Genomic DNA, 20,848 nt, shown 5'->3' on the forward strand with positions numbered 1-20,848 from the left:
CTCCATGCCAACCACTTCCTTGGAAACCCAGGCAGTGCTAATCAAACCCACTGCAAGGGGGACAGATGCCATAAAGTGAAGGCTCAAGCTCCACAAAAGCATGTTGGTTTGGAAATACTTCTTCAGGAATTTGACTTCTGCTCAAGATCAGACTTAGGAGTGGGAATACCTTGGTGATCAGTAAGTGATTTTATCTTACAGAGGACTATGGATGAAATCTGACCTTCTGAGCCAAAAGAGCTGTTCTTTAAAGTGAAGACTCTGGTGCTAATCATCATCATTGCCACCACATTTATTACAGCAATGTAATGGGACACCATCCATTTGATAAAGGGAATTGCTCCAAAAAGCTATTAGGTAAAACTGATGGTGTGGGGGAAGGGGTGAGGGAAAGGGTGTGGTACCCCATTACCCAGTGCTGCAAGGTCAGCAGAGGAGAGCTGTCATTAATTAGGAAGTCATCAGCCAAAAAAAGGGGAGGTGAGCAAGAATTAGCTAGAATAGTAAAGCCACTCTAGGGGTGAATGAGGGAGGATGGGAGCAAACCACGGGGAGGGCCAGGGCTGAAATGAGGTCCTACAGGAATTCTCCTAAGCATCTGAGTGTCCCCATTTCATCTGCATCTGCAGCTGCAGTTCTGTATCATCATGCCTGAATATCTTGCAAAAAAATCAACTTTTGAAGCTGTGCTCTCCATCAAAAACTAGCATCCCATACCGTCCATCAGGCAACCCGTGGCAGCTCGAGTGCTCTGTGAGGGAATGCACCGGGGATGCAGCAGAAGGGGAGAGCTTTGTGCCTGGCTGGGTCACCCTGTCCCACTGACACCCTGTGAGTGTTGGACTTTACCTGCTTCCAGTTCGTACACAACTTTCTCATTTGGAGCGGTGAACTGTGGTGGCAAGGCCTTGTTTGGAGATCCTGCAGGAGACAACAGAGAGCCCCCATGGGGCCCCAGGCTTCATGAAAACCTGGAATCCTTGCTGCCTCACTCCCGATGCCCTCGTGCTGCACCGCACATTCTCCAGACTAACTTGTGATGCATTCCTGCTGCAGAGTTCTATGCACACACAAATCTAACACCCAAACTCAGGGCCAGGTCCAGATTTCAAGGCTCCCCCAAAGTTTAGGAAAGCTAGTTTGGGTCTCTCACATGAGAAGAGCTCCATAACCTTCTCATCTTCCCAAGGCATAACCTGCACCAATTTCTTTTACTGCTGCTTCTAAAAAACAAAATACAAGCCTCATTTTGTGTCACAAATATCTATTTAAACCCTTAAAACAGCTGTTTCCATGGAACTCAGAATGCATCCTACAGCTCACTAGGTTTTTAAACTCTGCAATTCCCTGGCAGGTAGGCTGAGCCGCTGTGCCTAGGATGGATGTGTCCAAGCAGTGGGTACCTGGAGCTCTGCCTGGTTGATTAGCAGTCTGAGCCCCAGCACAAATGGCTTTGAGATTCTAAGAAGATCAAGACAAGTTGGCTATGAAGTGACTGTCCACAAATAGTGACGAGCAAAGGGCACAGGAGACCACGAGCAGGAGTGCCAAGGTTATGCATTCACATGCCAGCAGAGGGTACCCCTGGCCATCTCATGGGCTGAACCTCACCAGTCTGAGGCTGGCTACTCTGTGTTTGGGGCATTTGACAAGGTGGTAGGAGACATCTACTGCAGTATGTTCTGGACAGTCACACAAGTCTGACCCCAGCAAGAAAAAAACCGTCAGGTCAGTTGGGTAACACAGATTGACTACAACCACAAATGGATCCTGCAACAAACTCTTCCAGCTGTTTCTACCACTTCTGCAGTCACCCACATGCATTTTACACATTTTAAAGTCATTCTTACCCACCACCTTCATCTTTATGGTTCTGGTGAGATTATAGGTTCTTCCGTGGTCCTTGAATGTCACAATGCAAGTGTAATTCCCTTTATAGGCACTGCGGACAATGCCAATGACAAGCCTGGGCCCTTGGGGATATCGCTCATGGAAGCCATCCACCGAGTTGCAGTTCTGGAGTCAGGCAGAAAAATACTTGAGTTTGGGACTCAAAAGTGCAGATATTGGTTTAAATGCTTCTACAAAGATCTGATTTAAACTATTAATATGACACTTGGGATCATGATGTTGGTCAGACCTAAATACCACGAACTTTGATCATGTTGGAATATAGACCACTATGTTCACCTTGAAAATGAAGTGATGAAGCAGATCACCCCAATAACTTTATCCCACTTTAAACACAGACAGTTTTATAAAGGAGAGATCTCTGATCCAGAAGTACCTTGGCAATCAAAGTGAGCACCTCAGCAGAGTGAAGAACAAAGTAAAAATTGATAAGAAGAAAATGATGACGTATTCACAAATGGATACCAGGACTAAAGGACATGTACCCCATTGATGTCCATCTTTCGGGACTAATCAAGCTCTCCTGGCTGCCTTCAGCTGAGGATGAGGCCCCAGAATTTGCAAATAGCAAATGAGAACCTATAGTACATAAACCTTAATAACTCCTCTCTTTCTGTCAAGCAAGGAAGGAAAACTGCCAAAATACCAAGCTGGAGATCCCTTTTCAGAAAGCGGTTATGCAGATAACATCTTGATTGTCATAAAACCCAAAGATGTGCACATTTTCTAAGAGATTATTTTTGAATGGTACATTTCCAAATCTGATACATCCTAATGGAGTAGTTTAGGACAGGGGTCATATACCATTTTTAATGATTTTTATTAGGCATGGGATGACTTGCTGCCTGAAAAATTACTTCCAAGGGGCTTTTTGTTTCATTCTGCTAATTGATTGCTGAGATGTGAATTTCAATGAATGATACAAGTAAAGCATTTAAACTACTGGAGTGAAATGGCTCCTCTTGATACAAGAGGAAGTTTTTCCTGAAGGGTTTTAGAGGTGGGGTTTTTTTAATTTCTTTTTTAAATTAGCACATACATTTGTTGACTATTTCCCTTATTATTAAATTCATTTATACAAAGTCTTCTATCTAGAAATACAAAAGCACTTTATAGAATGTTATTGAAGAATTTATTCCCATAACTCTCATACTTTACATCCCCTGAGACTTCTTATTCTCTACTGACTAAAGGCATCCACCTAGAGAGAAAAAGTGAAATCAAATTTAAGAAAATTGAGCAGTAATTCTGTAGGCAAGAGCCTGAGGATGGCTGGAGACAGTCTAATAATCAGAAAAGTATGGAGGGTGGGGTAGAGATATATCAGTCTTCAGAAAAGAGGTTTGCTGAATTGTGTCAAACAGGACACCCATTGTCTTTGCACAGCCTGATGTACAACTTCACTTCCTGACCTCAGAGGATTTTGTAAAGGATGCAATTTTCATTACCACGTGGGGTTTTTTAAAGAAGGGGGAATATGAATGAGTTTCCTTTACAGGAAGTGAGAGGCTCACACACAGCAGGTCAGTCACACTACCCATAACTGAACTGAGCCACCTAAACCCCTCTTAGTATTTTTCAATTGTGCTCACTGGTCATAAAAACTTCAGTGTTAGCTCTCAATTTCTATCCAAGAGCAGTTTTACCCTTGAACTCAATGGAAGCAGAGCTCTTAAAATTAGTGAAGCTTCATTAACAGTATCATCACTGGGGAGAGTCTGAAACACAGTTCCATGACTGCCATGCCAACCACTGCTTCTTCACACACATCACTGCATCCCCCTGCTGCCCAAGTAAGTTCTTCTTACCAGGTACCACTTGACAGTTGGTGTCACACTGGCAGGGTAAAACCCATCAATATCTGGACATGTGATCTTCTGATTGGCATGCTCCAAGTAGAACATCTCCTCAGTGGGTTTTATGGAATGGCTCACACAAGAGTGCTGGTCTTTTGGAACAACTTCCAAGGGAAAAGCAACTTTACTGCAGTAGGTTGTGTTCCTAAGGGTGGACAAGAACAGGGCTGATTAGTTGAAACTTGTTTACTCCTACAGCAGTGGAGTGGAATGAAATAAAAATTACATCTGCAATAACAAGCATCATAGTGCTGATGAGGTATGTACAGCCTTAGTTGACTCATTTGTAAATGGGAAAGAAAACCCCACCAGAGGTGGCCACACAAGCTCACAAAAGCCTATAAAGATGACTAACAAGCAACATCCACTCTCCTCCTGCTAAAGCAGATCATAAGGTCAAAGACACAGACAAAAGACAACGTGAGGAAGACCAAAAAGAGCTCTTGCGCATAGCAGCTGCTACGTTCATTTTGCACCACAGTTAGAGACACTTTTAATTTCCTAGAAGTCTGAATCTCATGAATCTTTGCCAAATTAGCGTGCAGTCAAAACATTACCCCTGCATCTGAAGCTATTTTTACTCTAGACATGCAGATCACTTCTTAATGGTGAGTGCCTGTGGATTTTGCCACGGGCTCAGCAATAATATTTTCACGGACACTTGCAGCAAGGAGAGGCACGCTCATTAGTGTCTGTAAGGCTCCAAGCATTATTGCCATGTAAATTGGCTCAGCACTGAGCAGTCCTATAATTGCAACATTCTTTTCCCATTTATGCTTTTGTAAATGGTAGGCTCCCCACAGGAAGTTCTGGGGCTAACAGCATCATTTCCCCACCTCCACAGAAGTCCTTTGCACTGAAGATGTACAGAAACTGCACCACACAACCTACCTGAGCATGCAGGTGTAATTCCCAGTGTCATTGAGAAGAGCAGGCCAGAACCAAAGGGTGTCTTTGTCCTTACTGATGTGATTGTCAGGGAGACGATAATTTATGGGCTCCTCCAGATCCCGGTCCTGCGCGATCCGGTACCAGATCAGGGTTAGGCCAGCAGAATGGGCTGTGCTATAGTTGTACTTCAAGAAGGTCTCAAAAAGTGGGCATTTGATCTTGGCAGGTTCCCCATCATAAATCTGGATCTGCTTCATGGTGTCCACACCCCAGTCATCGCAGCGCTCTGCAGCCAGGAAGAACAAGGTGCCTTAGGCTTGCAAGTCTGCAGGAGGAAAACAGTTCTGCCCGTGCTCCCCACAGCCCTTGGTTCTGTCCCCATTAAAATCAGAGACACAACTGCAGTGTTCTCAATGAAAGCAAACTGAGCTTTTATAAAACAGAGCAAGAACATTGTGTTCATTTCTAGAGAACCTGGAAACTTCTGTTTTCATTTGTACACCTCCTACATTTATGCCAAGCTATTTATCTCTCATCAGGACAATAGAATAGGATATTCCTGCATAAAACTAGGCTTCCTACAGAGCTCCAAGAAAATTTACCACAAAAGTCTTATGTGGGAAGATAAAATTTGGATGACAACAATGCCAGAGGTGTGCGTGCATCCATACACAATGATAGGGAAGATGGAAACAGACATGCTGAAATAGGAGGGGAAAAAAAAAAAAGAAATCAAACATCCACACTCCCTTAATGCTGTGGGTCACTTTCCCTGCCAAAAGAAGCTGGACTGTGGGTTCCAGAAGTGAGGACTGTCTTTCCTGTGATGAATTCATGTGACACCTGTGCACACCAGGACAACACAATGAGAACAAGCAGTAATAAGTGACACAGAAAGACTGTTGAGAGTGAAGTTTAGAACTGGAGCCTACTGTTCCTTCCTAACAGAAGGAACAGTAAGGAGCAGGTGGCAGCAGGTTCTCTTGTATTCCCAGGCAATGCCCAGGTGCAAACCCCAAGCACAGCTCAACAACAGGCAGTGGCTCAGTGTGGCTCACAGCAGACTTGGACTAACACAGAAAACAGCCAGAATGAGCCAAAGCTGTATAAAGCTTTCTTTTAAAAAATATTCTTGTCATTACCAAACAGTTTCACCACAAAAAGCACAGTCCAAACCCATTTCTCTTCCAAGGACTCCTCTCCACTCCACTCCTCCTACCCATCAAGATGCCCAGGCAGGCAGGGACTCAGTGCAAGCAAAGCCCAGTCCCAGGGTGTCAGCAAACCTGGGAGCAACCTGCGCTGTCAGAGCCAACTGAGACACACAGGGATGCTGCTGTCACTGCACCTCCTGCCTCCCCACGCTGACGAGGCAGAGCACAGCGTGGCACACTTCCCCGTGCCTCTCTTGGAGCTGCTGGGAGGCATTTGCTAGGGCAGCCTGACGTCTGAGAACCCAAAATGAGTCAAACAGGAGAGGGGTGTGCTGCCTGCAGCAGTCCTTGGGAGCAGTGTCTCAGCACATCACACACACAGGCTCGCCAGAGACAACGCTGCAAAGCCTCTCCCATTTGTAGATAATAGAAGAACTCAGACTGAGAGGAGAAACAGAATACAATATGCTCTTTGAGCCCAATTCTTCTGAATTCTTCTGAGCTGACTTCACAGCCCAAAGCAGGATTTCTGGCATTTATTCTTCTTTAAATAGACAGTGGGATGTAGCTTGCCCCCAAATTCATACTTAATTAAAAAAAGCAGAGATAAACCTTTGAGAAGACAGGCCTGCAGCACTTAAAGGCAGTGATGCTAACTCCTGTGGCTCAGCAATGGTTAGTCATGGGCAGGAGGAATCTGGGCCAGTAAGAATAGAAATGTTTTCTGGCGGGTTTACACATAAATGTAAATGCAAGCTGCACTGCTCCTCCTGCAGTATGCCAAACACCCATATGACAGAGTGCTACTTCTGGAGGAAGAGAATGAACTGGGCTAGGAAAAGGCGGTGAAGCTACCCAGAACACAAGCATTTGTTCAGAGGAACCCCAACCCCAAATATCTGGAGAGTGCTCATCATCTAAAAACATACAGATCTTTCAAAAGTGCACAGCATCACACACTACGGCTGCTACCACAGACAGTGCTGAGGCTCCTTTTCAAAGATCAAACCACTGTTGGAAGCCTCACACCCTGGGAAGGAGCATAATGACCCATCAGCACCATGATCAGGGCAAACTGGAACCAGCAGACTGCTTTATGCTGGTGGGGCCATGAACCAGCATGGGGGCATGGTCAAGTGTCCTCAGAGTGGCAACGAGACAAATGAGCCTGCAGAGACTGCCTGCTAACTGCATGATAAAGCATGGACTGCTACTCATGGAGACAGGGCATTTTTTTCTGTAAAGAAAGGCTTCCCCTCTGAAAGGAGCAGACCTGGCTCTGTAAATCAGGATGCCCAGGTTCTCTTCCCAGCATCTGACTTGCATCTCCTCTTGGGCTGCATAAAGGCAAATCATCCTTATTACTTCAAATGGCAGGACTGGGCAGAGAAGAAACTATATAAAACATTACTGTACTAAAATTCTTGGAGTCAAGATCAATGAAATTTGCAATCATGAGCAGCTCTTGCATTTTGCAACAGCCCATAAATCAGCACTGTAAAACTACTTACCCGTTCAACCTGAATGAGTTATTGAAAATAAATACAACTATTTTCTTTTTTTTTCTTCCTACATTTCTCTAAAACAATGCCCAGGCCTCGCCTTCTTGGCTTGGGAAGAGGGGACTGTTATTGTTTTACTCTAAGAGCTGTACCTGGAGGCTTTGTCTCAGAGCTGGCCTGGCTTCAGGGACACTGCCACAATAAACAGGTGGTGCTAAGGCTCCCCACGTGCCCTGCCCTGGGGTGCTGCAAGCTCTGAGCTGAACCCCAGACACAGCACATAACTGCTGGTAATGAGCAGCTACACCCAGAGCAGAGGAGCAGCTGTGCCGGGGGAGATGCCAGGCTGTGCCTCCCTCCCAAGGCAAGGACTCCTACTGGCTGCCAGGGCAAAGCCACCCAGCACGACCCTGAGGCTCAGGAATACTGCCATGACCCATCACGCAGAGCAGAGATGGCAGAAACACCACAGGCTGCAGCAAAATGTCCTTAACACATAAAACACCGAGGACAGAAATTGAGGTGCTTTGCACAGCTTCCCTCCTCCCTGTGCCATGCTGACAGTTACACTGCTATTTCTACATTTTGGGGGGTTTTACTCCCAAGATAGCCAGGCTCTGCCTGATATAATGTGTGAGAACAGCAGGGCACCCCTCACACACACCTTTGTGAGCCTCCTCCTTCTCAGCTGTGACAGTGCTCTTGTCCCTGTGACAACAGCAACCTTTGCCGTGGTGGCACTTCTGCAGCAGAGCCCAGCAGATGGGGCAACACGTCCACACACATCCATTAAGTAGAGGGGATACTCACATTATTATTGCTATAATTTTATTTGCATCCAACAGCTCCCCACAACATTTTGTGCTCTTTCCACTGTTTTAAGGTCTACTGGATATTCAGAGCCTACTTGCTGCTAACATCAGCATGCAACTACTTGTGTGTCAGTCTAAATTGGAGATAGCCTGAATAAATGGCAAAACTGACCCTTCATTAGCATAAAATAGTCCCACTAGGAAAAAAAATATATATATGCACACATTGATATACCCTGATTCCAGCAACAATGTGATGTGAAGGAGCACTGCAGAAAAAGGATGCAAGGATCCAGTTCTAATTGTGAGAAGTAGCACTGACTTCTATGGTGCTGTGCCCATTTGTAGTAACTCACTTGTTTTCACTGGCTAAGCCTCAGAACTCAGCTTCTTCTCTCTTGAAATGTTTCCTGCACAAAACAGCTGCTGGAGTTAAGAGCAGCTCCTGATTAAATCATCTGGGATCAGCATTCATGCTGTTACTCCAGAGGTTCCCTAACAAATGGAAACGACTGAGAAGATGGCGCTATATCCAACTCCACATCTCTTCTATGCTGCAGCAAAAGGAGCACTACACATACACCTGAGGGACACAGTAAAATTCTCTAAAAATACACCATCCCACAAATGCACCTTCCTAGAAATGCCTCTGTAAAATGATTTTGAAAAAAGCCACCTTGTCCTCAGTACCAAACAAGAGCACTGCAGCTCCCTTGACCCCTCTTACTGCTGAATGCTCTGCAATTGCACAGCGAGGCTATGACCCACAACACCTACCTGGGACAGACAACGTGGGAAAAAGGCAAGAAATGGTCCTGTTGGCACAGCCCTGCTCAGGAAAAGGGTTGAGGATCATACAGGCTGCAAGGTGGAAGGAATCACCTACAGTAAAAGCAGGGCAACCCCGGATGAAGGGGAGAAATGACACATCTGACTCTATTGCTATCAGAAAGCTAATTAATTGCTTTATTATACTACATTATTCTATATTACACTACATCTAAACTGAATCTGCACAAGCACTCAAGTGCACAGAATCTTCTGACTGCCAGCCAACAGTCCCAACACACACATGTGGATTCAACTTGTCAATGAATTGAAACACTCACACCAGAATTCAATTACTAATTCCCTTCAGGTAAATAATCTTCTACAATGCATTCCACTTGTGAACAACAAGAGGAGCAGCAGGTGGGGTCTCGCCAGAACAGAGTAGAGGGGCAGAATCACTCCCCTTGACCCTTGACCTCCTGGGCACACTTCTTTTGTTATGACCCATGACACAGTTGGCTTTTTGGGGCTTACAAGACATATCTCAACAGCTTCCTACTTTCTTCATGTGTCCCTGCTGCATTACCTTAAAGCAACGCTGGTATGAGTCAGCCTCTACCCAGGGGGCACAGCAAGGCCAGCCTGTTACCATGATGCACGAATCAGCATCGATAAGGCAGAAAAAGCTGATCACACAAAGCAATTAAGCAAGAATTAATCGTTACTACCTTAAAAAAAATTTCCTCACCACCATCTTTCAAGCTCAGTCGGTGAGAAGGAAGGAGAGGAAGCCAGGCTGAATGGAGCCCCGTGCTGTGAGCACAGGAGGCACCAGCTGTGGCCAGCACCATGAATGGGTGCATCTCCCATTTATGCCAGTGCCAGGAGCACCCACTCTCCCCATTGTGTCTGCATTCCTCCTTTTCCACCCTGCACGAGACCACCCCCTGTTCTCTGGCTGTGTTCTCTGCTCAGTAGTACCCCATCTGACCATACAACAGGGCAGAAGAAGAGAAGCATAGAACAAAACAAATGAGAAGCTCTGCCCTTAACTGGGAGAAGGGGCACAAACCAAAACACGCTGAGATGGGTGGGAATGACACAGAAGCTGGGTTAGGCCTAGCCAAGATCAGCTGGCTCTAACCGTTTGCTCTCACTACTTCTGCAGCAGTGATGGTGGCCACAGAACACCTGAAAACTGGTTGTAGCTGCATGCTGCCTTGGAGGCTCAGCCTAGAAGCTGTGCCAACTCTGCAGAAATTTATAATCTCACTTCCAGTGAAAACACATCCAAAGAGGCCTCTCATAACCCCACTGCCTTCCTCCCACATCCTCTCCAGTAAGAGCAAAGATGTGGAAGTGGTCCTGGCACAAATCTCCTACACAGCCCAACCCCATCGAAGTAGCTCTGCTGTGATGGCATTGGTGACATGGTTTTACACTTCTCCCAAGTTTCATCATATTCATCCTGTGTTGCCACTGAGCTGTGATGCCCCCACAAAAGCCTTTCATCTGGATGCTGCACACTAGGATGGAGTCCCTCTCCCCAAGCACTTTTATCATTTGAATAGGTAGGACAGCTCGGAAAAGAAGAAAAAAAAGGACCTTCTGCAGAATGGCTCAGTTTTGAAAAGCACCTGTACATGGCAGTTGATTAACTTTAGACCCCAAATGTCTAATTTAAACAGGTGTGAAAACCTGCCTCTGCCAAAGGAAAACAAGCTGACTGCATAAACTTCTGTTGACTTCGGGGGAACCAGCCAAAGCAAGACACCCAAAAAACTATGATTCTGTAATGGAGCCCAGAGCTTCTGACTCTGAATCGCCTTATCTCATCAAGCACAGCCTGTAACACTGGGTAGTCCTTATTTGTGTCTCTCAGAACTCCTCCACAGTGAGCTCTGTGACTTCACTCTCTATCTGTGCACAAAGCTGTTTACTGCATGTGGCAGAGTATTTTGGTTACCCCCAGCAACTGGGCCAAAAAAAAAAAAAACCAAAAAAAAATTTGTATTCAGATTTCTCTAGCAAGCTTAGCATATTTTTCTGGAGGCTTTCTTTAAATCTGAGATCAAAACGATAAAGGTAGGGGCATGAACTGCTTCCCTGAAGGGTAAGAAGAGCAAACAGCTACTTTCCATCCCACTTCATTGAGAAAATTTATGCGTGAAGCAAAGCAGAGCAGCATAGGAAGAGGAGGGGTACAGGAAACGGAACACCCCATTGCAAAGTCATCTGTAGGAGAGGCAGCATGAAAAGGGGGTTTATCTGATCAGCATCACTGCTGAGCTGTGCTTAAGCTGAGCTGTGCTGCTAGGGGCTCTGGTGTGCCTGAGACACCACACTGGGATTTGACAAGGTCCGGGCTAAACTCTTGGCTCTGCTCTTGCTTAGCTAAACCCACACACCCCAGCCACTGCACCTAGCCAGGTGCTCTGTTGCCTGCTTTAAAATACAGTCAGCAATTCTTCCCCATCCATCCCACAGGGATGTCTGTATTACAAACTGCTGCAGCAGCTGTCCTCGGACAAGGATGGGAACCAAACAAACACAGCAGGCAGTAAAATGCACTACAAGGGTCCAAGAGTCTAGCAGAGTCACCTGGGTGCCACAAAACCTCTGACAGTGAGAGCACAGCCCTGTGGCTGTGACAGGGGGACATGACAGCTCCCTGGTGCCCTATTTGATACACACACAGGAGCAAAGGTGACTGTTCAGTGCTGTATCAGCAACACACCCAGAAAGGGCTGCTTTCCTCCATACGCTCCTGCACTTCAATGCAGATAGGTCACACCATGATGCCTGCACAGAGCTCACCCCTCACAACCCATTTCCTCAGATGACAAGAAGCAGATGTGAGGTTTTATCTCCTCAGTGGGCACAGCTCTGGTGGGTGTGGAGGGAGGCTGGCAGCTGTGGGGACATGTCTGCACCCAGGTCAGCTCTGCTCCACGGGTTTTATCTCCATCCACTCCAGGGCTGTGCAGCTTTCAACACCCTCAGTGTCAATGACTTCATGCCCCCAAGTGCCATAAACTTCTACAACCACAGTAGCTCACAGATGGGTATGGATGGTTATAAAATCACGTCCTAAATTAGGACAGCAAGAAGCTGAGATTGGAAGAGTAGGAGGAAGTCAGGAAATCCCAGGAGATGATGGTGGGGGAGGGATTTAGTCTCTTTAGAAAACAATAATGCAGTTTAATATGTTTTTCTTTTGACTTTACATACTAAAATAAGCTTCTCAGCTTCTGGGGCTGTCACAAATCATAAGTAAAATAAGGCGACTGGAACCCCATCAGTAGAGTAAGAGCCATATAGTAATAATCCTGAGGAGCTGCACAGGGCTTTCCATCTTCAAAGTGTTTTACAGACAGTAATTTATTAATCTGCAAATTTCCCCTGGCCAAAAGCAACTGTTCTGCATCTCTGCTAAGCATGAGATCCATAGTGCAGTTCAGCACTCGGGAGAGACAGTGCAGGCAGTGGCTCTGACCTCTAGAGCTAGACCTCTCTTTCTTTCTCACTCCAACCAGAACTCCACTGCTCCAACCACCATCTGAACCCAAAAGCATCGATGATATCAATAACCATCAAAAACCAAAGTAGCTGAAAGCCTCTGATATGGGGGAGTGTAAACAGACACGTTCACAATCCAGCAAATAACAGCAAAGCCTGAAATAAAGCTCCCAGGAGAGAAACTCCTGGCTGCCTTCCAGCAACTACTTGCCATGCTGGAGTATCATTCTGGCCCAGTGCTGGGCTCATCCTACCACACAGCCTGTCTGATAGCCCCCAAGGGAGCTACAGAGGCATTTCCTATGCACACATGATGATTCCCCCACCAAAGGGCTATTTATGCACAGCAGGTACCTGCTCACACTACACAGGTCCATTAGATAATCAGCATGAGCCTGCCCCTCCTCTCCTGGCAGCAATATTCTGCTTTTGCAATTCCCTAAGACAATACTCCCAACCATGGTCATCTCCCCAGCCCTCATGCTACAAAAGCTCTTGGAGGGTGAGAGAGCAGCCTGGTTAGCAGAGAGGGAAAAATGGAACAAGGAGCACAATTACAGTCACATCTTATTTATAAGTTGGTATCTCACATTGGCCAGCTTCATTCAGAAACAAGAAGATAACTTTATTCTGTATTCATAGTGGCTGTTATGTTCTTTGTCTGACTGGTTTTCCATCTCTTGTGAGCCATTGTATATTTATATGACTTCAGTAGTGCCAAACAAACTATTGTACAACCAGACCCGGGTCCATGGGTTTTTGTTATCCTTTCCTGGCTACCCAGAACATCTGGGTTCACTAAGCATCCTACAACATGAGTACCATCTTGAGGATGGCTTAGCTAGGCAGGGAAAGCAGAAGACCTTGACTGCCACTGTCAACACTGACCCAAAGGTGATGAGTGATGCACTCCTGCACTCCATGCACTGCAGGTCATGGATATTGTCAAGGCCAGGAGAAGATTTGCCCACGCGTTCAGCATGAGCAAACAGAAGACTCAGGCACCAGTTCAGTCTCAGCCTCTGCATCTCTTACTCTACACTACTCAGATCACATTTCTTCCCTCAAACAGCTTGCACCTCCCTTTCAGCAACTGATTTTGTTTCAGCACCAGCCTCCATACGCAGCAGAAACAGCAGAGCCCAGAGAACAGATGTTTAGAGCCACAGTGCTGTAGGCAAAATCTGGAGGGGAAATAAAGTTTGTGGGTTTGTCTCTCCAGTAGGAAGCAGGGTGAAATGTAATGCTAAAGCTTTCTGACACACTGCCAGAGAGACTGACAGCCATAGTGGCTTAACTGGATGGAAAGGCCACTTGCAGCCAGAGCAATGCTGGTATTTTAGAGCTGAAATTTAGCAAGTGTTGGTTCCTCACCTCCTCTGTAAGCTTACAGAACTTGAGACTCAGCAGAGCTGGTCCCCCTGGCTTGGGTAGTCCCAGATCCTTATTGCTGACCAGATTGCTCCACTGGGAAGGATGGCAGAGGCAGGAAAAGTGGCAGTAAACCACAAGACAACTCCTGTCCCTGCCTCCAGCCTTCCTCAGTCCAGCCTGGGCTAGAGAGAGAGCTGGTCCCAACAATACACCATGACATGACTTAATGTTCAAAGCACAGAAAAAGACTCAGCTGAGATGACAAATCCCTACCAAGTCACACATGTTAAATATCCCAGGAACCAGGTTCCCCAGTGAGAGCTACCCATCTCCATGGCCCTGCTTGATGTTAGGTGACCACCAGGGCAGCTGTAGACCGTGCACAGCTCTTCTGCATTCACTCCAGATTAGCTCAGCTCTGCTCCCCCCACCTACATACCCCGCTCCAAGGAAAAGCAAGCCCAAATGCTGTAACATTTCCAGAACAAGGCCACTCTACCATACTGCTATGTATTTATGACTTTGCAAGGGTGAAACGAGCTCCAGTCTCCTTTTGGTGCCAGTCCCAGGAAACCCTGCAGTGAAACAGAGGGCTGCACAGACGGCTGCCCCTCCATCCAAGTACAAACAGCCATCCAAGCCCATCATGAATAACAAAGGACGTTCTGACAGCCCAAACCGGTTTATGAAGTCCATGGCACAAAAAAGGAAGCTTTGAGCTGAAGAGTGCATCTGACACCCCCAGACCTGCAGGAAATTAAATGCATGCAATGCAGTGGATTTGCAGGAGAAGTGTATTTTAACTGACCTCATGTCTCATGTATTGAGACTTGACTTACATTCTTGCAGCACTCTACAAGGGTTCTGGCCACCCTGTACAGCAAATCTCTGCTAAACCAGATGTGTTTAAAAAGTACTAAATGCCCTGCAGAAATGCATGGAGGGTTCTGGTTCTGCCAGATCAATTGGCACAAGCCTGTGTGACCCAAATGCCAGGGTGCTCATTTCTGAAATCAGCTTCTTCCCAGCCAACTGTGTTAGCTTCTAGAGCTGCTGTAACATTTCCTGGGCAATCCTAATTCAACTGCACCTACCTCTCATTTCTGCAAAATCCCAAGATGACTGCACGTGGGGTGTTGTAATGCTGCCTCAGCAGGAGGAGGATGTTGCGTTGGTGGAGAGCAGAACAGCTCGTCCAGAAGCACAAGCAAAGCAGGGATTTTCCCAGAGAGCAGCTGAGATCCATGTCACTGGGCCCCTCCTTCCCCACACACTCCTACTGCCTGGGGCTCAGTGGAGGAGACCTACGCCATGTATTTTCTCCTTTGCTGTTTCCCCTTTGCTCACCACTTCCACACAGCCCCTGTTAGCCAGGATGGAACATCCCTCACTAAAGATCACAGCCTACTGTGCGTGCCTGCAGCCCTTGGGCAGCCCAAGGAGAAAAACCTCCCAGGCTTCAGCCTCTGCAATGAATACTGCACTGAGATGAACCTTGCTGAAGTGCACGTTGTGAATCTGGCCCACAATAATTCAGTGTAGTCCAAGAGAGAATGACAGAAGAGCTGTTCATCTGCTCGGGGTATATTGTAACTGCTTGTCTGCCAGCATTGCAGAGGGACAAGAGTTCATGGGGGGACTCGTCAAACTCCTGTACAGCCCTTATTTCTGAACATTTCCCCCCATAAAACCAGCTCCTGTTCTTTCCTCCCTCCCCCTTTCCACTTGCCTCCTGCAAATCATGCTGTCTCCTTCCACCCCCAAATAGGAAGTCCGGAGCCGAGACATGCACAATCTGCCTCTTCACAAGAGCTGGGCTGAACGAGTGCCAGAGGAGCTGAGAGCATGACAACATATTTCCTGTCAGGAAAGTGACTCAGTGAGACTGGTATCAGAGCTCCTCTTACTCTAGAAGTTCCCCTCTCCCCTTGCATTGCTAAGGCATGAGTCAGAATTGGAGAGCTGAATCTCAGTCCCCTCCAGATCCAACCAGGGATAGCAGAGTTCAGGTTCAAGCCTGGGTCCTTCCTGCAGCTCAGAGACAAGGCAGTTCCATGGGCCAAGCCCTGGATTCACCCCTCACAGAAGGGCAATACTGATACTGACACAGGGGACAGCTGGAGTTTGCAAAGCACTTTTAGGTGGAAGTGCTGTTGCTATTTGCTCATGCACCTGTTCACACCACACTGGTCGTCTCTACACAGAGCATTGTACAACAGCCCCCCAGAACCAACATTGTGTCCATGCATTGTACTGAAGTGTTTTATACACAACCATTTAATCCAGAAACACTGCAAATGCTCAAAACTCACTGCAGACAGTTTTCTTCTCTGCACAGGAAGTGGGCAGGTCCATCACGTGCCCCATCCTTACCTGAGCCTCTGCCAAGGGTGACCATGGACAGCCAGAGCGAAACCAGCAGGACACTGACCATCTTCATCCTGGGAAACAAAGCACACAGACCCAGTTATTTGACACTGTTTTACCACTGCAGGCCATTTTTAAATTCTATGTGTTTATTCCTCCATTCACCCAGGGATCCTTTAATTCTGGCACATCCCTGTTTTATTTCACTAAGATTCCTTAAGAACAGCACCGGCACGGCAGCATCTCTCTGCCTGTGGGCAGCTTGCCAAGCCTGGGAGGTGATGGCTCTGAAGAGGACAGCCCAGCTCACTGACTTAAGCCACCAGAATGGTCTCTATCAGGGAGCACAAGGAGTCAAATGGATGTTTGCAAGCTACAAATCCCAAGCTTTGACTCCCAAAAGAAGGTCCTGTGCCAAGACCTCCTTCTGGTCATCTTTAAGAACAAGCGCAGAGACCGCTCGCAGTGGCTGCGGCACACCTGCACTGAATCTGTCTGGCACTCTGACAGGACAGCCACACCAGAGCAGTCCCGACTGGCAAGGTGTGCTCCCAGTGACGTGCAAAGGGGCAAGCTGCCAGAGCCTGCTCCAACCTGCTCCTGCAGGCAGTGAAGGCAAGACAGGGCTTCACCAGCTCTTCCCAATCAAACCCTCTTTGGAACTCGCAGGAGTAAACAAACACCAGGTTTGTACACTTTTCAGAAAGGATCTAAACAAAGGCTTATACTTTCTAAGCAGCAGTGATAAGCAAAAAACAATCCCAAACTTTTCCATTCCCACTACAGAACACAATTTCCTGTAATTTGAGATAAATGTACACTGCCAGAGTTTCACTGGCTGCCCACTCCAGTATCTGGCATTCGGCTCTCAGAGCTGCTCACTCACTGGAATTAAATATCCCTCTGTTTCTAGGTTTTTCAGGATGCAATTTATAAGCTGGTAGTCATGAAAACTGACATCTACTAGATGCTCTCATTAAAGGGGTTAAGGTCACATTTGATATTCCTGTGTGCTGTCAGATCACAAAGGGAGAAGAGATGGTTAAAAGGCTGAACTTCATCAAAGCATCTCAGCTCTGCCAGGCAGATGCAGTAATGAGCATGGTGATACTGTCAGGAATGTGCTCATGAGATGACAGAGAAACCTGCTCCATCAGGGTGTTAAAAGTGTGGGGGGAGAAGCCACAGAGCTCCCTTAAACATCTCCTGAAAAACCTGTCCAGAATATATGCAGTACACAGAAGGGCTTTGAGCATAAGCAGAGAACACCTAAGATTGCACAGATTGCAGAGATTAACAAGAATGTGACACGTGAACTGCACTACTCAAAAGCCAGCAGCGGATATTGAATCCTTCCTTTTCAGTGGTTACATCTGAAAAGCCTTTGTGTGATGCCTTCCCTCTGCTGGGCTCATCTCAAAGAGACAAAGGAAATCTGAAGCATGCCTGTTCTTCCCTGCACAGTCCATGGAAAGGGCTGCACACTGCCTCTGAAGCCATCAGGTTTTTAAAAATGGTCAAGAAGCAGGGAAAAAAGGGAGGGTTTTTTTCCTGGGGTCCAGCTGAGAGGGCTGATCATCCCCTACCACCTTCCACCAAATTGAAATGCCAGCTGCTTATCAAACCTCTCTCTATTGCCACCTACAACCAGCTCCCAATGTTACTTAAGACTCCATAGGGAAGAAACAATATTAAGTACTCCCACCCCTTGGAAATGCTGAAGAAAGATAAAACATTTTTATGCCATCAGATTGGACAGCGAGATCCTACATGCTGCACTTCTGGTAGGAATTAAGGAACTTTTGGTAATTGAGACGCTTGAAGAGAGGGGGTGTAAAGAGTGGCAGGGAATCATTCCCATAATCAAGATCCCTCATGGTTCCCTCTCCATTTGTCATTAGCTAAATGCACAGCGTGTCCTAACTCACCCTTATTTTCCAGCGACTCTCTCCTGCATTTTGCACAAATCAGACTGAATTCAGCCCTGAAGCAAGCAGGAACCACTACGGACTTTGGATGAGTTTCCCTTGTATTGAGCAAGGCCATTTGCGTGGCCTGAGGCCAAAATAAACTACTACGTTTCACTGGGTGATACATGAACTCTGCAGTGAGCTAATATTTACATCCATTAGCTGTGCTCACAGGAACATGCTCCTTTCAACTGTCTCACAGAGCCACCAGGTCTCTGTTCCCATGAGCAAGGTATCCAAGATTTCCATGCTCTGCCTACTAGTAGGAAAATCCTTTTTTTCTTTCTCTACCCAGCTATAAAATCAGGAGCCTTACACACAGAGTGATTTACTTCTGGTTCATTCCAGGCTTTCCAGAGACCTTATCAGTGGAGACAGACAGACACAGAGCCTGTCAGATTACAGCAATTTCTCCATTACAGAGAAGGGACACAGCTGACCACAGCCCTGGCTGCTCCCACTCAACACAAATGCAAAGGACCACGGAAGGGACAGGCACAGAGTCAAGGGCTGGTCAAGGGGAGGCATCACACCCTCCTGGATGCCCTGACCATGCCAGAATTTGCCAGCCCAGCTCCATTCCTGTGGCACACGATTACTCAAAAATACTCCAAAACCCAAATAGCCCCACACCTGTGATACTCCCCCAAATAAAAAGGTCTTCCCCCCACCAGTCCCGTGGTGACACAGGAGAAGAGCATTGCATCCTGCTGCAGAGAAGGGTGGGTTTTGCAATGCCCTGAAGAACCTGACACCACAGGACTACAGCCCACCCTGGTCTTGCCAGGAACAGAAGAGTTTTCTCAACCTTTCCCAGCAACCTGCTTCTGTGTTTCGTGACAGGACACAGCATGTTGCCATTTTTCCTGCCTGTGATGCAATTCCAGTGGTGTCTGATGAACTTCTTGTGCAATTCTGTAGAAATGCACCGAACACCAGCTTCTGTGGCTGCAACCAAAGGAGCCAGAGGCCAGGGAGTGCAAACCCAGGCTGCAGCAGAAGTCTTCACCCAACTGCATCCACACAGTGCAAATAAAAATAAAAGGAGAGTAAAATCAGTGAGCATGAGAGCTTACCAGCTCAAAAATCACACTGCAGCTAGAAAGCAGGCAATCAGAGCAGCCAGGAGGCAGCTGGAGAGCTCTGATACATCCTCAGCACTCCAGGAACTTCTCACGAGACCAGTATTCTCTGAGGTGCTCTTAATGTCTCCATAAATTAACATTTTAATAATAATTCATAGAGTGGTTAGGGAAAATGATCCATCACAACCCTTGCTAGAATTTTTTTTAAGGAGCTTAACTTGAAATGTTCACTTTGTTTCAAATGAGAAATTGTTCCCTTTTCCTTCAGGAGCACTTTTTTTCTGCAAACTTTCACCTTCTGTCTACTGAGGAGCAAAGAAAACTGGGCTGGGGGGAAGCACAGTCATGGAAGAGTCTCATGCTCTTAACATCAAAGGGGATGGAAAGTCTTAACTTTTTTTCATTTCATACTGGTCACAAGTGGCTTTTCTGTCAGAAAAAAAAACATGAATATTTTTATATAAAGCACCTTTTATTAAAACACCCTTGCCAAAGAGACCTCAGCAAGGCATCATTCCCTCCTGCCTTTAGCAGCATGGACTCTGCAAAGCCCACGCACTCTAGCAGCAATTATAAAACCAAAGACAGATGTCAAGTAATTAACAAAGAGAACTGCACTCAAAGTAACTACTGCACACCTATTCTCAAAGACACTGTACAAATTCTACAGAACAATGCTGCATTTTCCAGGAAAAATGCCTTTGTCCCTCCTAACCAGAAGCCTCTAGTGAGAGCTGATAGGTTTTTTGCTTTTCATGGAGAAGTCACACTACGGCCTGCAGAACAAAAGCGCCCTTCAGAACCTTGCCACTAAGTGCTCTGACTGAAAGGGAGTGTAAAATAAAGCAGTTTCCAAAAGAGGAAATAAATAATTTCAGCCAAAGCACGTTTTGCATAGTATTTTCTTTCTGTAATTCTGTCCCAACTCAAAAGCATTTGAGGGCCCCAAAAAATGGGATACAGACATGGGAAGGTTGGCAAAATCCAGAGTGGGCTAGTTTAGGAAATGCTTTGGTTCTGTGTCACATGGACTTGGAGATGAAGGTTGATTGATGGGCTCAGAGCAGAGCTGATGCTCAGGAAAAGGGCTCAGCCCCCTGCTCCCAATCACAGCGTGCCCACCAGCCCCGGGTCCCTGCATCATCCCACAGCAGCATTGCAGAAAGCTGCTCGATGAGTTTGCTGGGTTTTCTTATGGGGAAAAAGAGATGCACAGTTCAAGTAAATTCAAAGAATCCAAAAGGCAGACAAAGGGCAGCCTGAAAAGCAGCTGCAGAAAAGTAACAGCAAAAACACTAATGGAAAATGGGAAAAGGCCCTTCAGCCCCCCAGGAAACACTTTTGCTTTTCAGTATGTGCAGGAGTAGTCAGACAAAGGAGGAATTACTGCAGCATAAACCATCTAGGTGCCACTTAGCCAGGGCCTGCACAGTGTCTCTCTGAGCCTGCATCTCCTCCAGAGGCCACGTGGGCACTGCCTGGCACTGCCCTTTGCTGTGGTGTCCATGGTCCCACTCTGTCCTGCCCAAAGGGGAGCCCCTCCTGCACAGAACTGGTCAGTGCCAGGGACAGCCCTCCAGAGGAACAGAATGTGACACCTAGACAGAACGACAGGCCATGGCTTTTGGAAGTCCAG

At 46.7% G+C, this 20,848-nt stretch overlaps 1 protein-coding gene across 2 annotated transcripts in view; it reads right to left on the bottom strand.

The window, feature by feature from the left end:
- The window catches only part of IL1RAP (interleukin 1 receptor accessory protein), a gene marked incomplete at its 3' end in the record, with an annotated part of 47,483 nt that overhangs the window by 14,369 nt on the left and 12,266 nt on the right, over positions 1 to 20,848 (bottom strand). For both annotated transcript variants that reach the window (XM_084212155.1, XM_084212156.1), the window contains exons 2-6: positions 16,164 to 16,231; positions 4,659 to 4,944; positions 3,720 to 3,912; positions 1,851 to 2,016; positions 850 to 921 (exon numbers count right to left, since the gene is read on the bottom strand). In XM_084212155.1, the coding sequence (XP_084068281.1) occupies positions 850 to 921; positions 1,851 to 2,016; positions 3,720 to 3,912; positions 4,659 to 4,944; positions 16,164 to 16,230 (784 nt within the window). In that variant the 5' untranslated portion in view covers position 16,231. The remainder of the gene's footprint in view (positions 1 to 849; positions 922 to 1,850; positions 2,017 to 3,719; positions 3,913 to 4,658; positions 4,945 to 16,163; positions 16,232 to 20,848) is intronic.

Source organism: Fringilla coelebs, assembly GCF_963513975.1.
Source record: "Fringilla coelebs genome assembly, chromosome: 10".
In the NCBI taxonomy this organism is placed as follows: domain Eukaryota; kingdom Metazoa; phylum Chordata; class Aves; order Passeriformes; family Fringillidae; genus Fringilla; species Fringilla coelebs.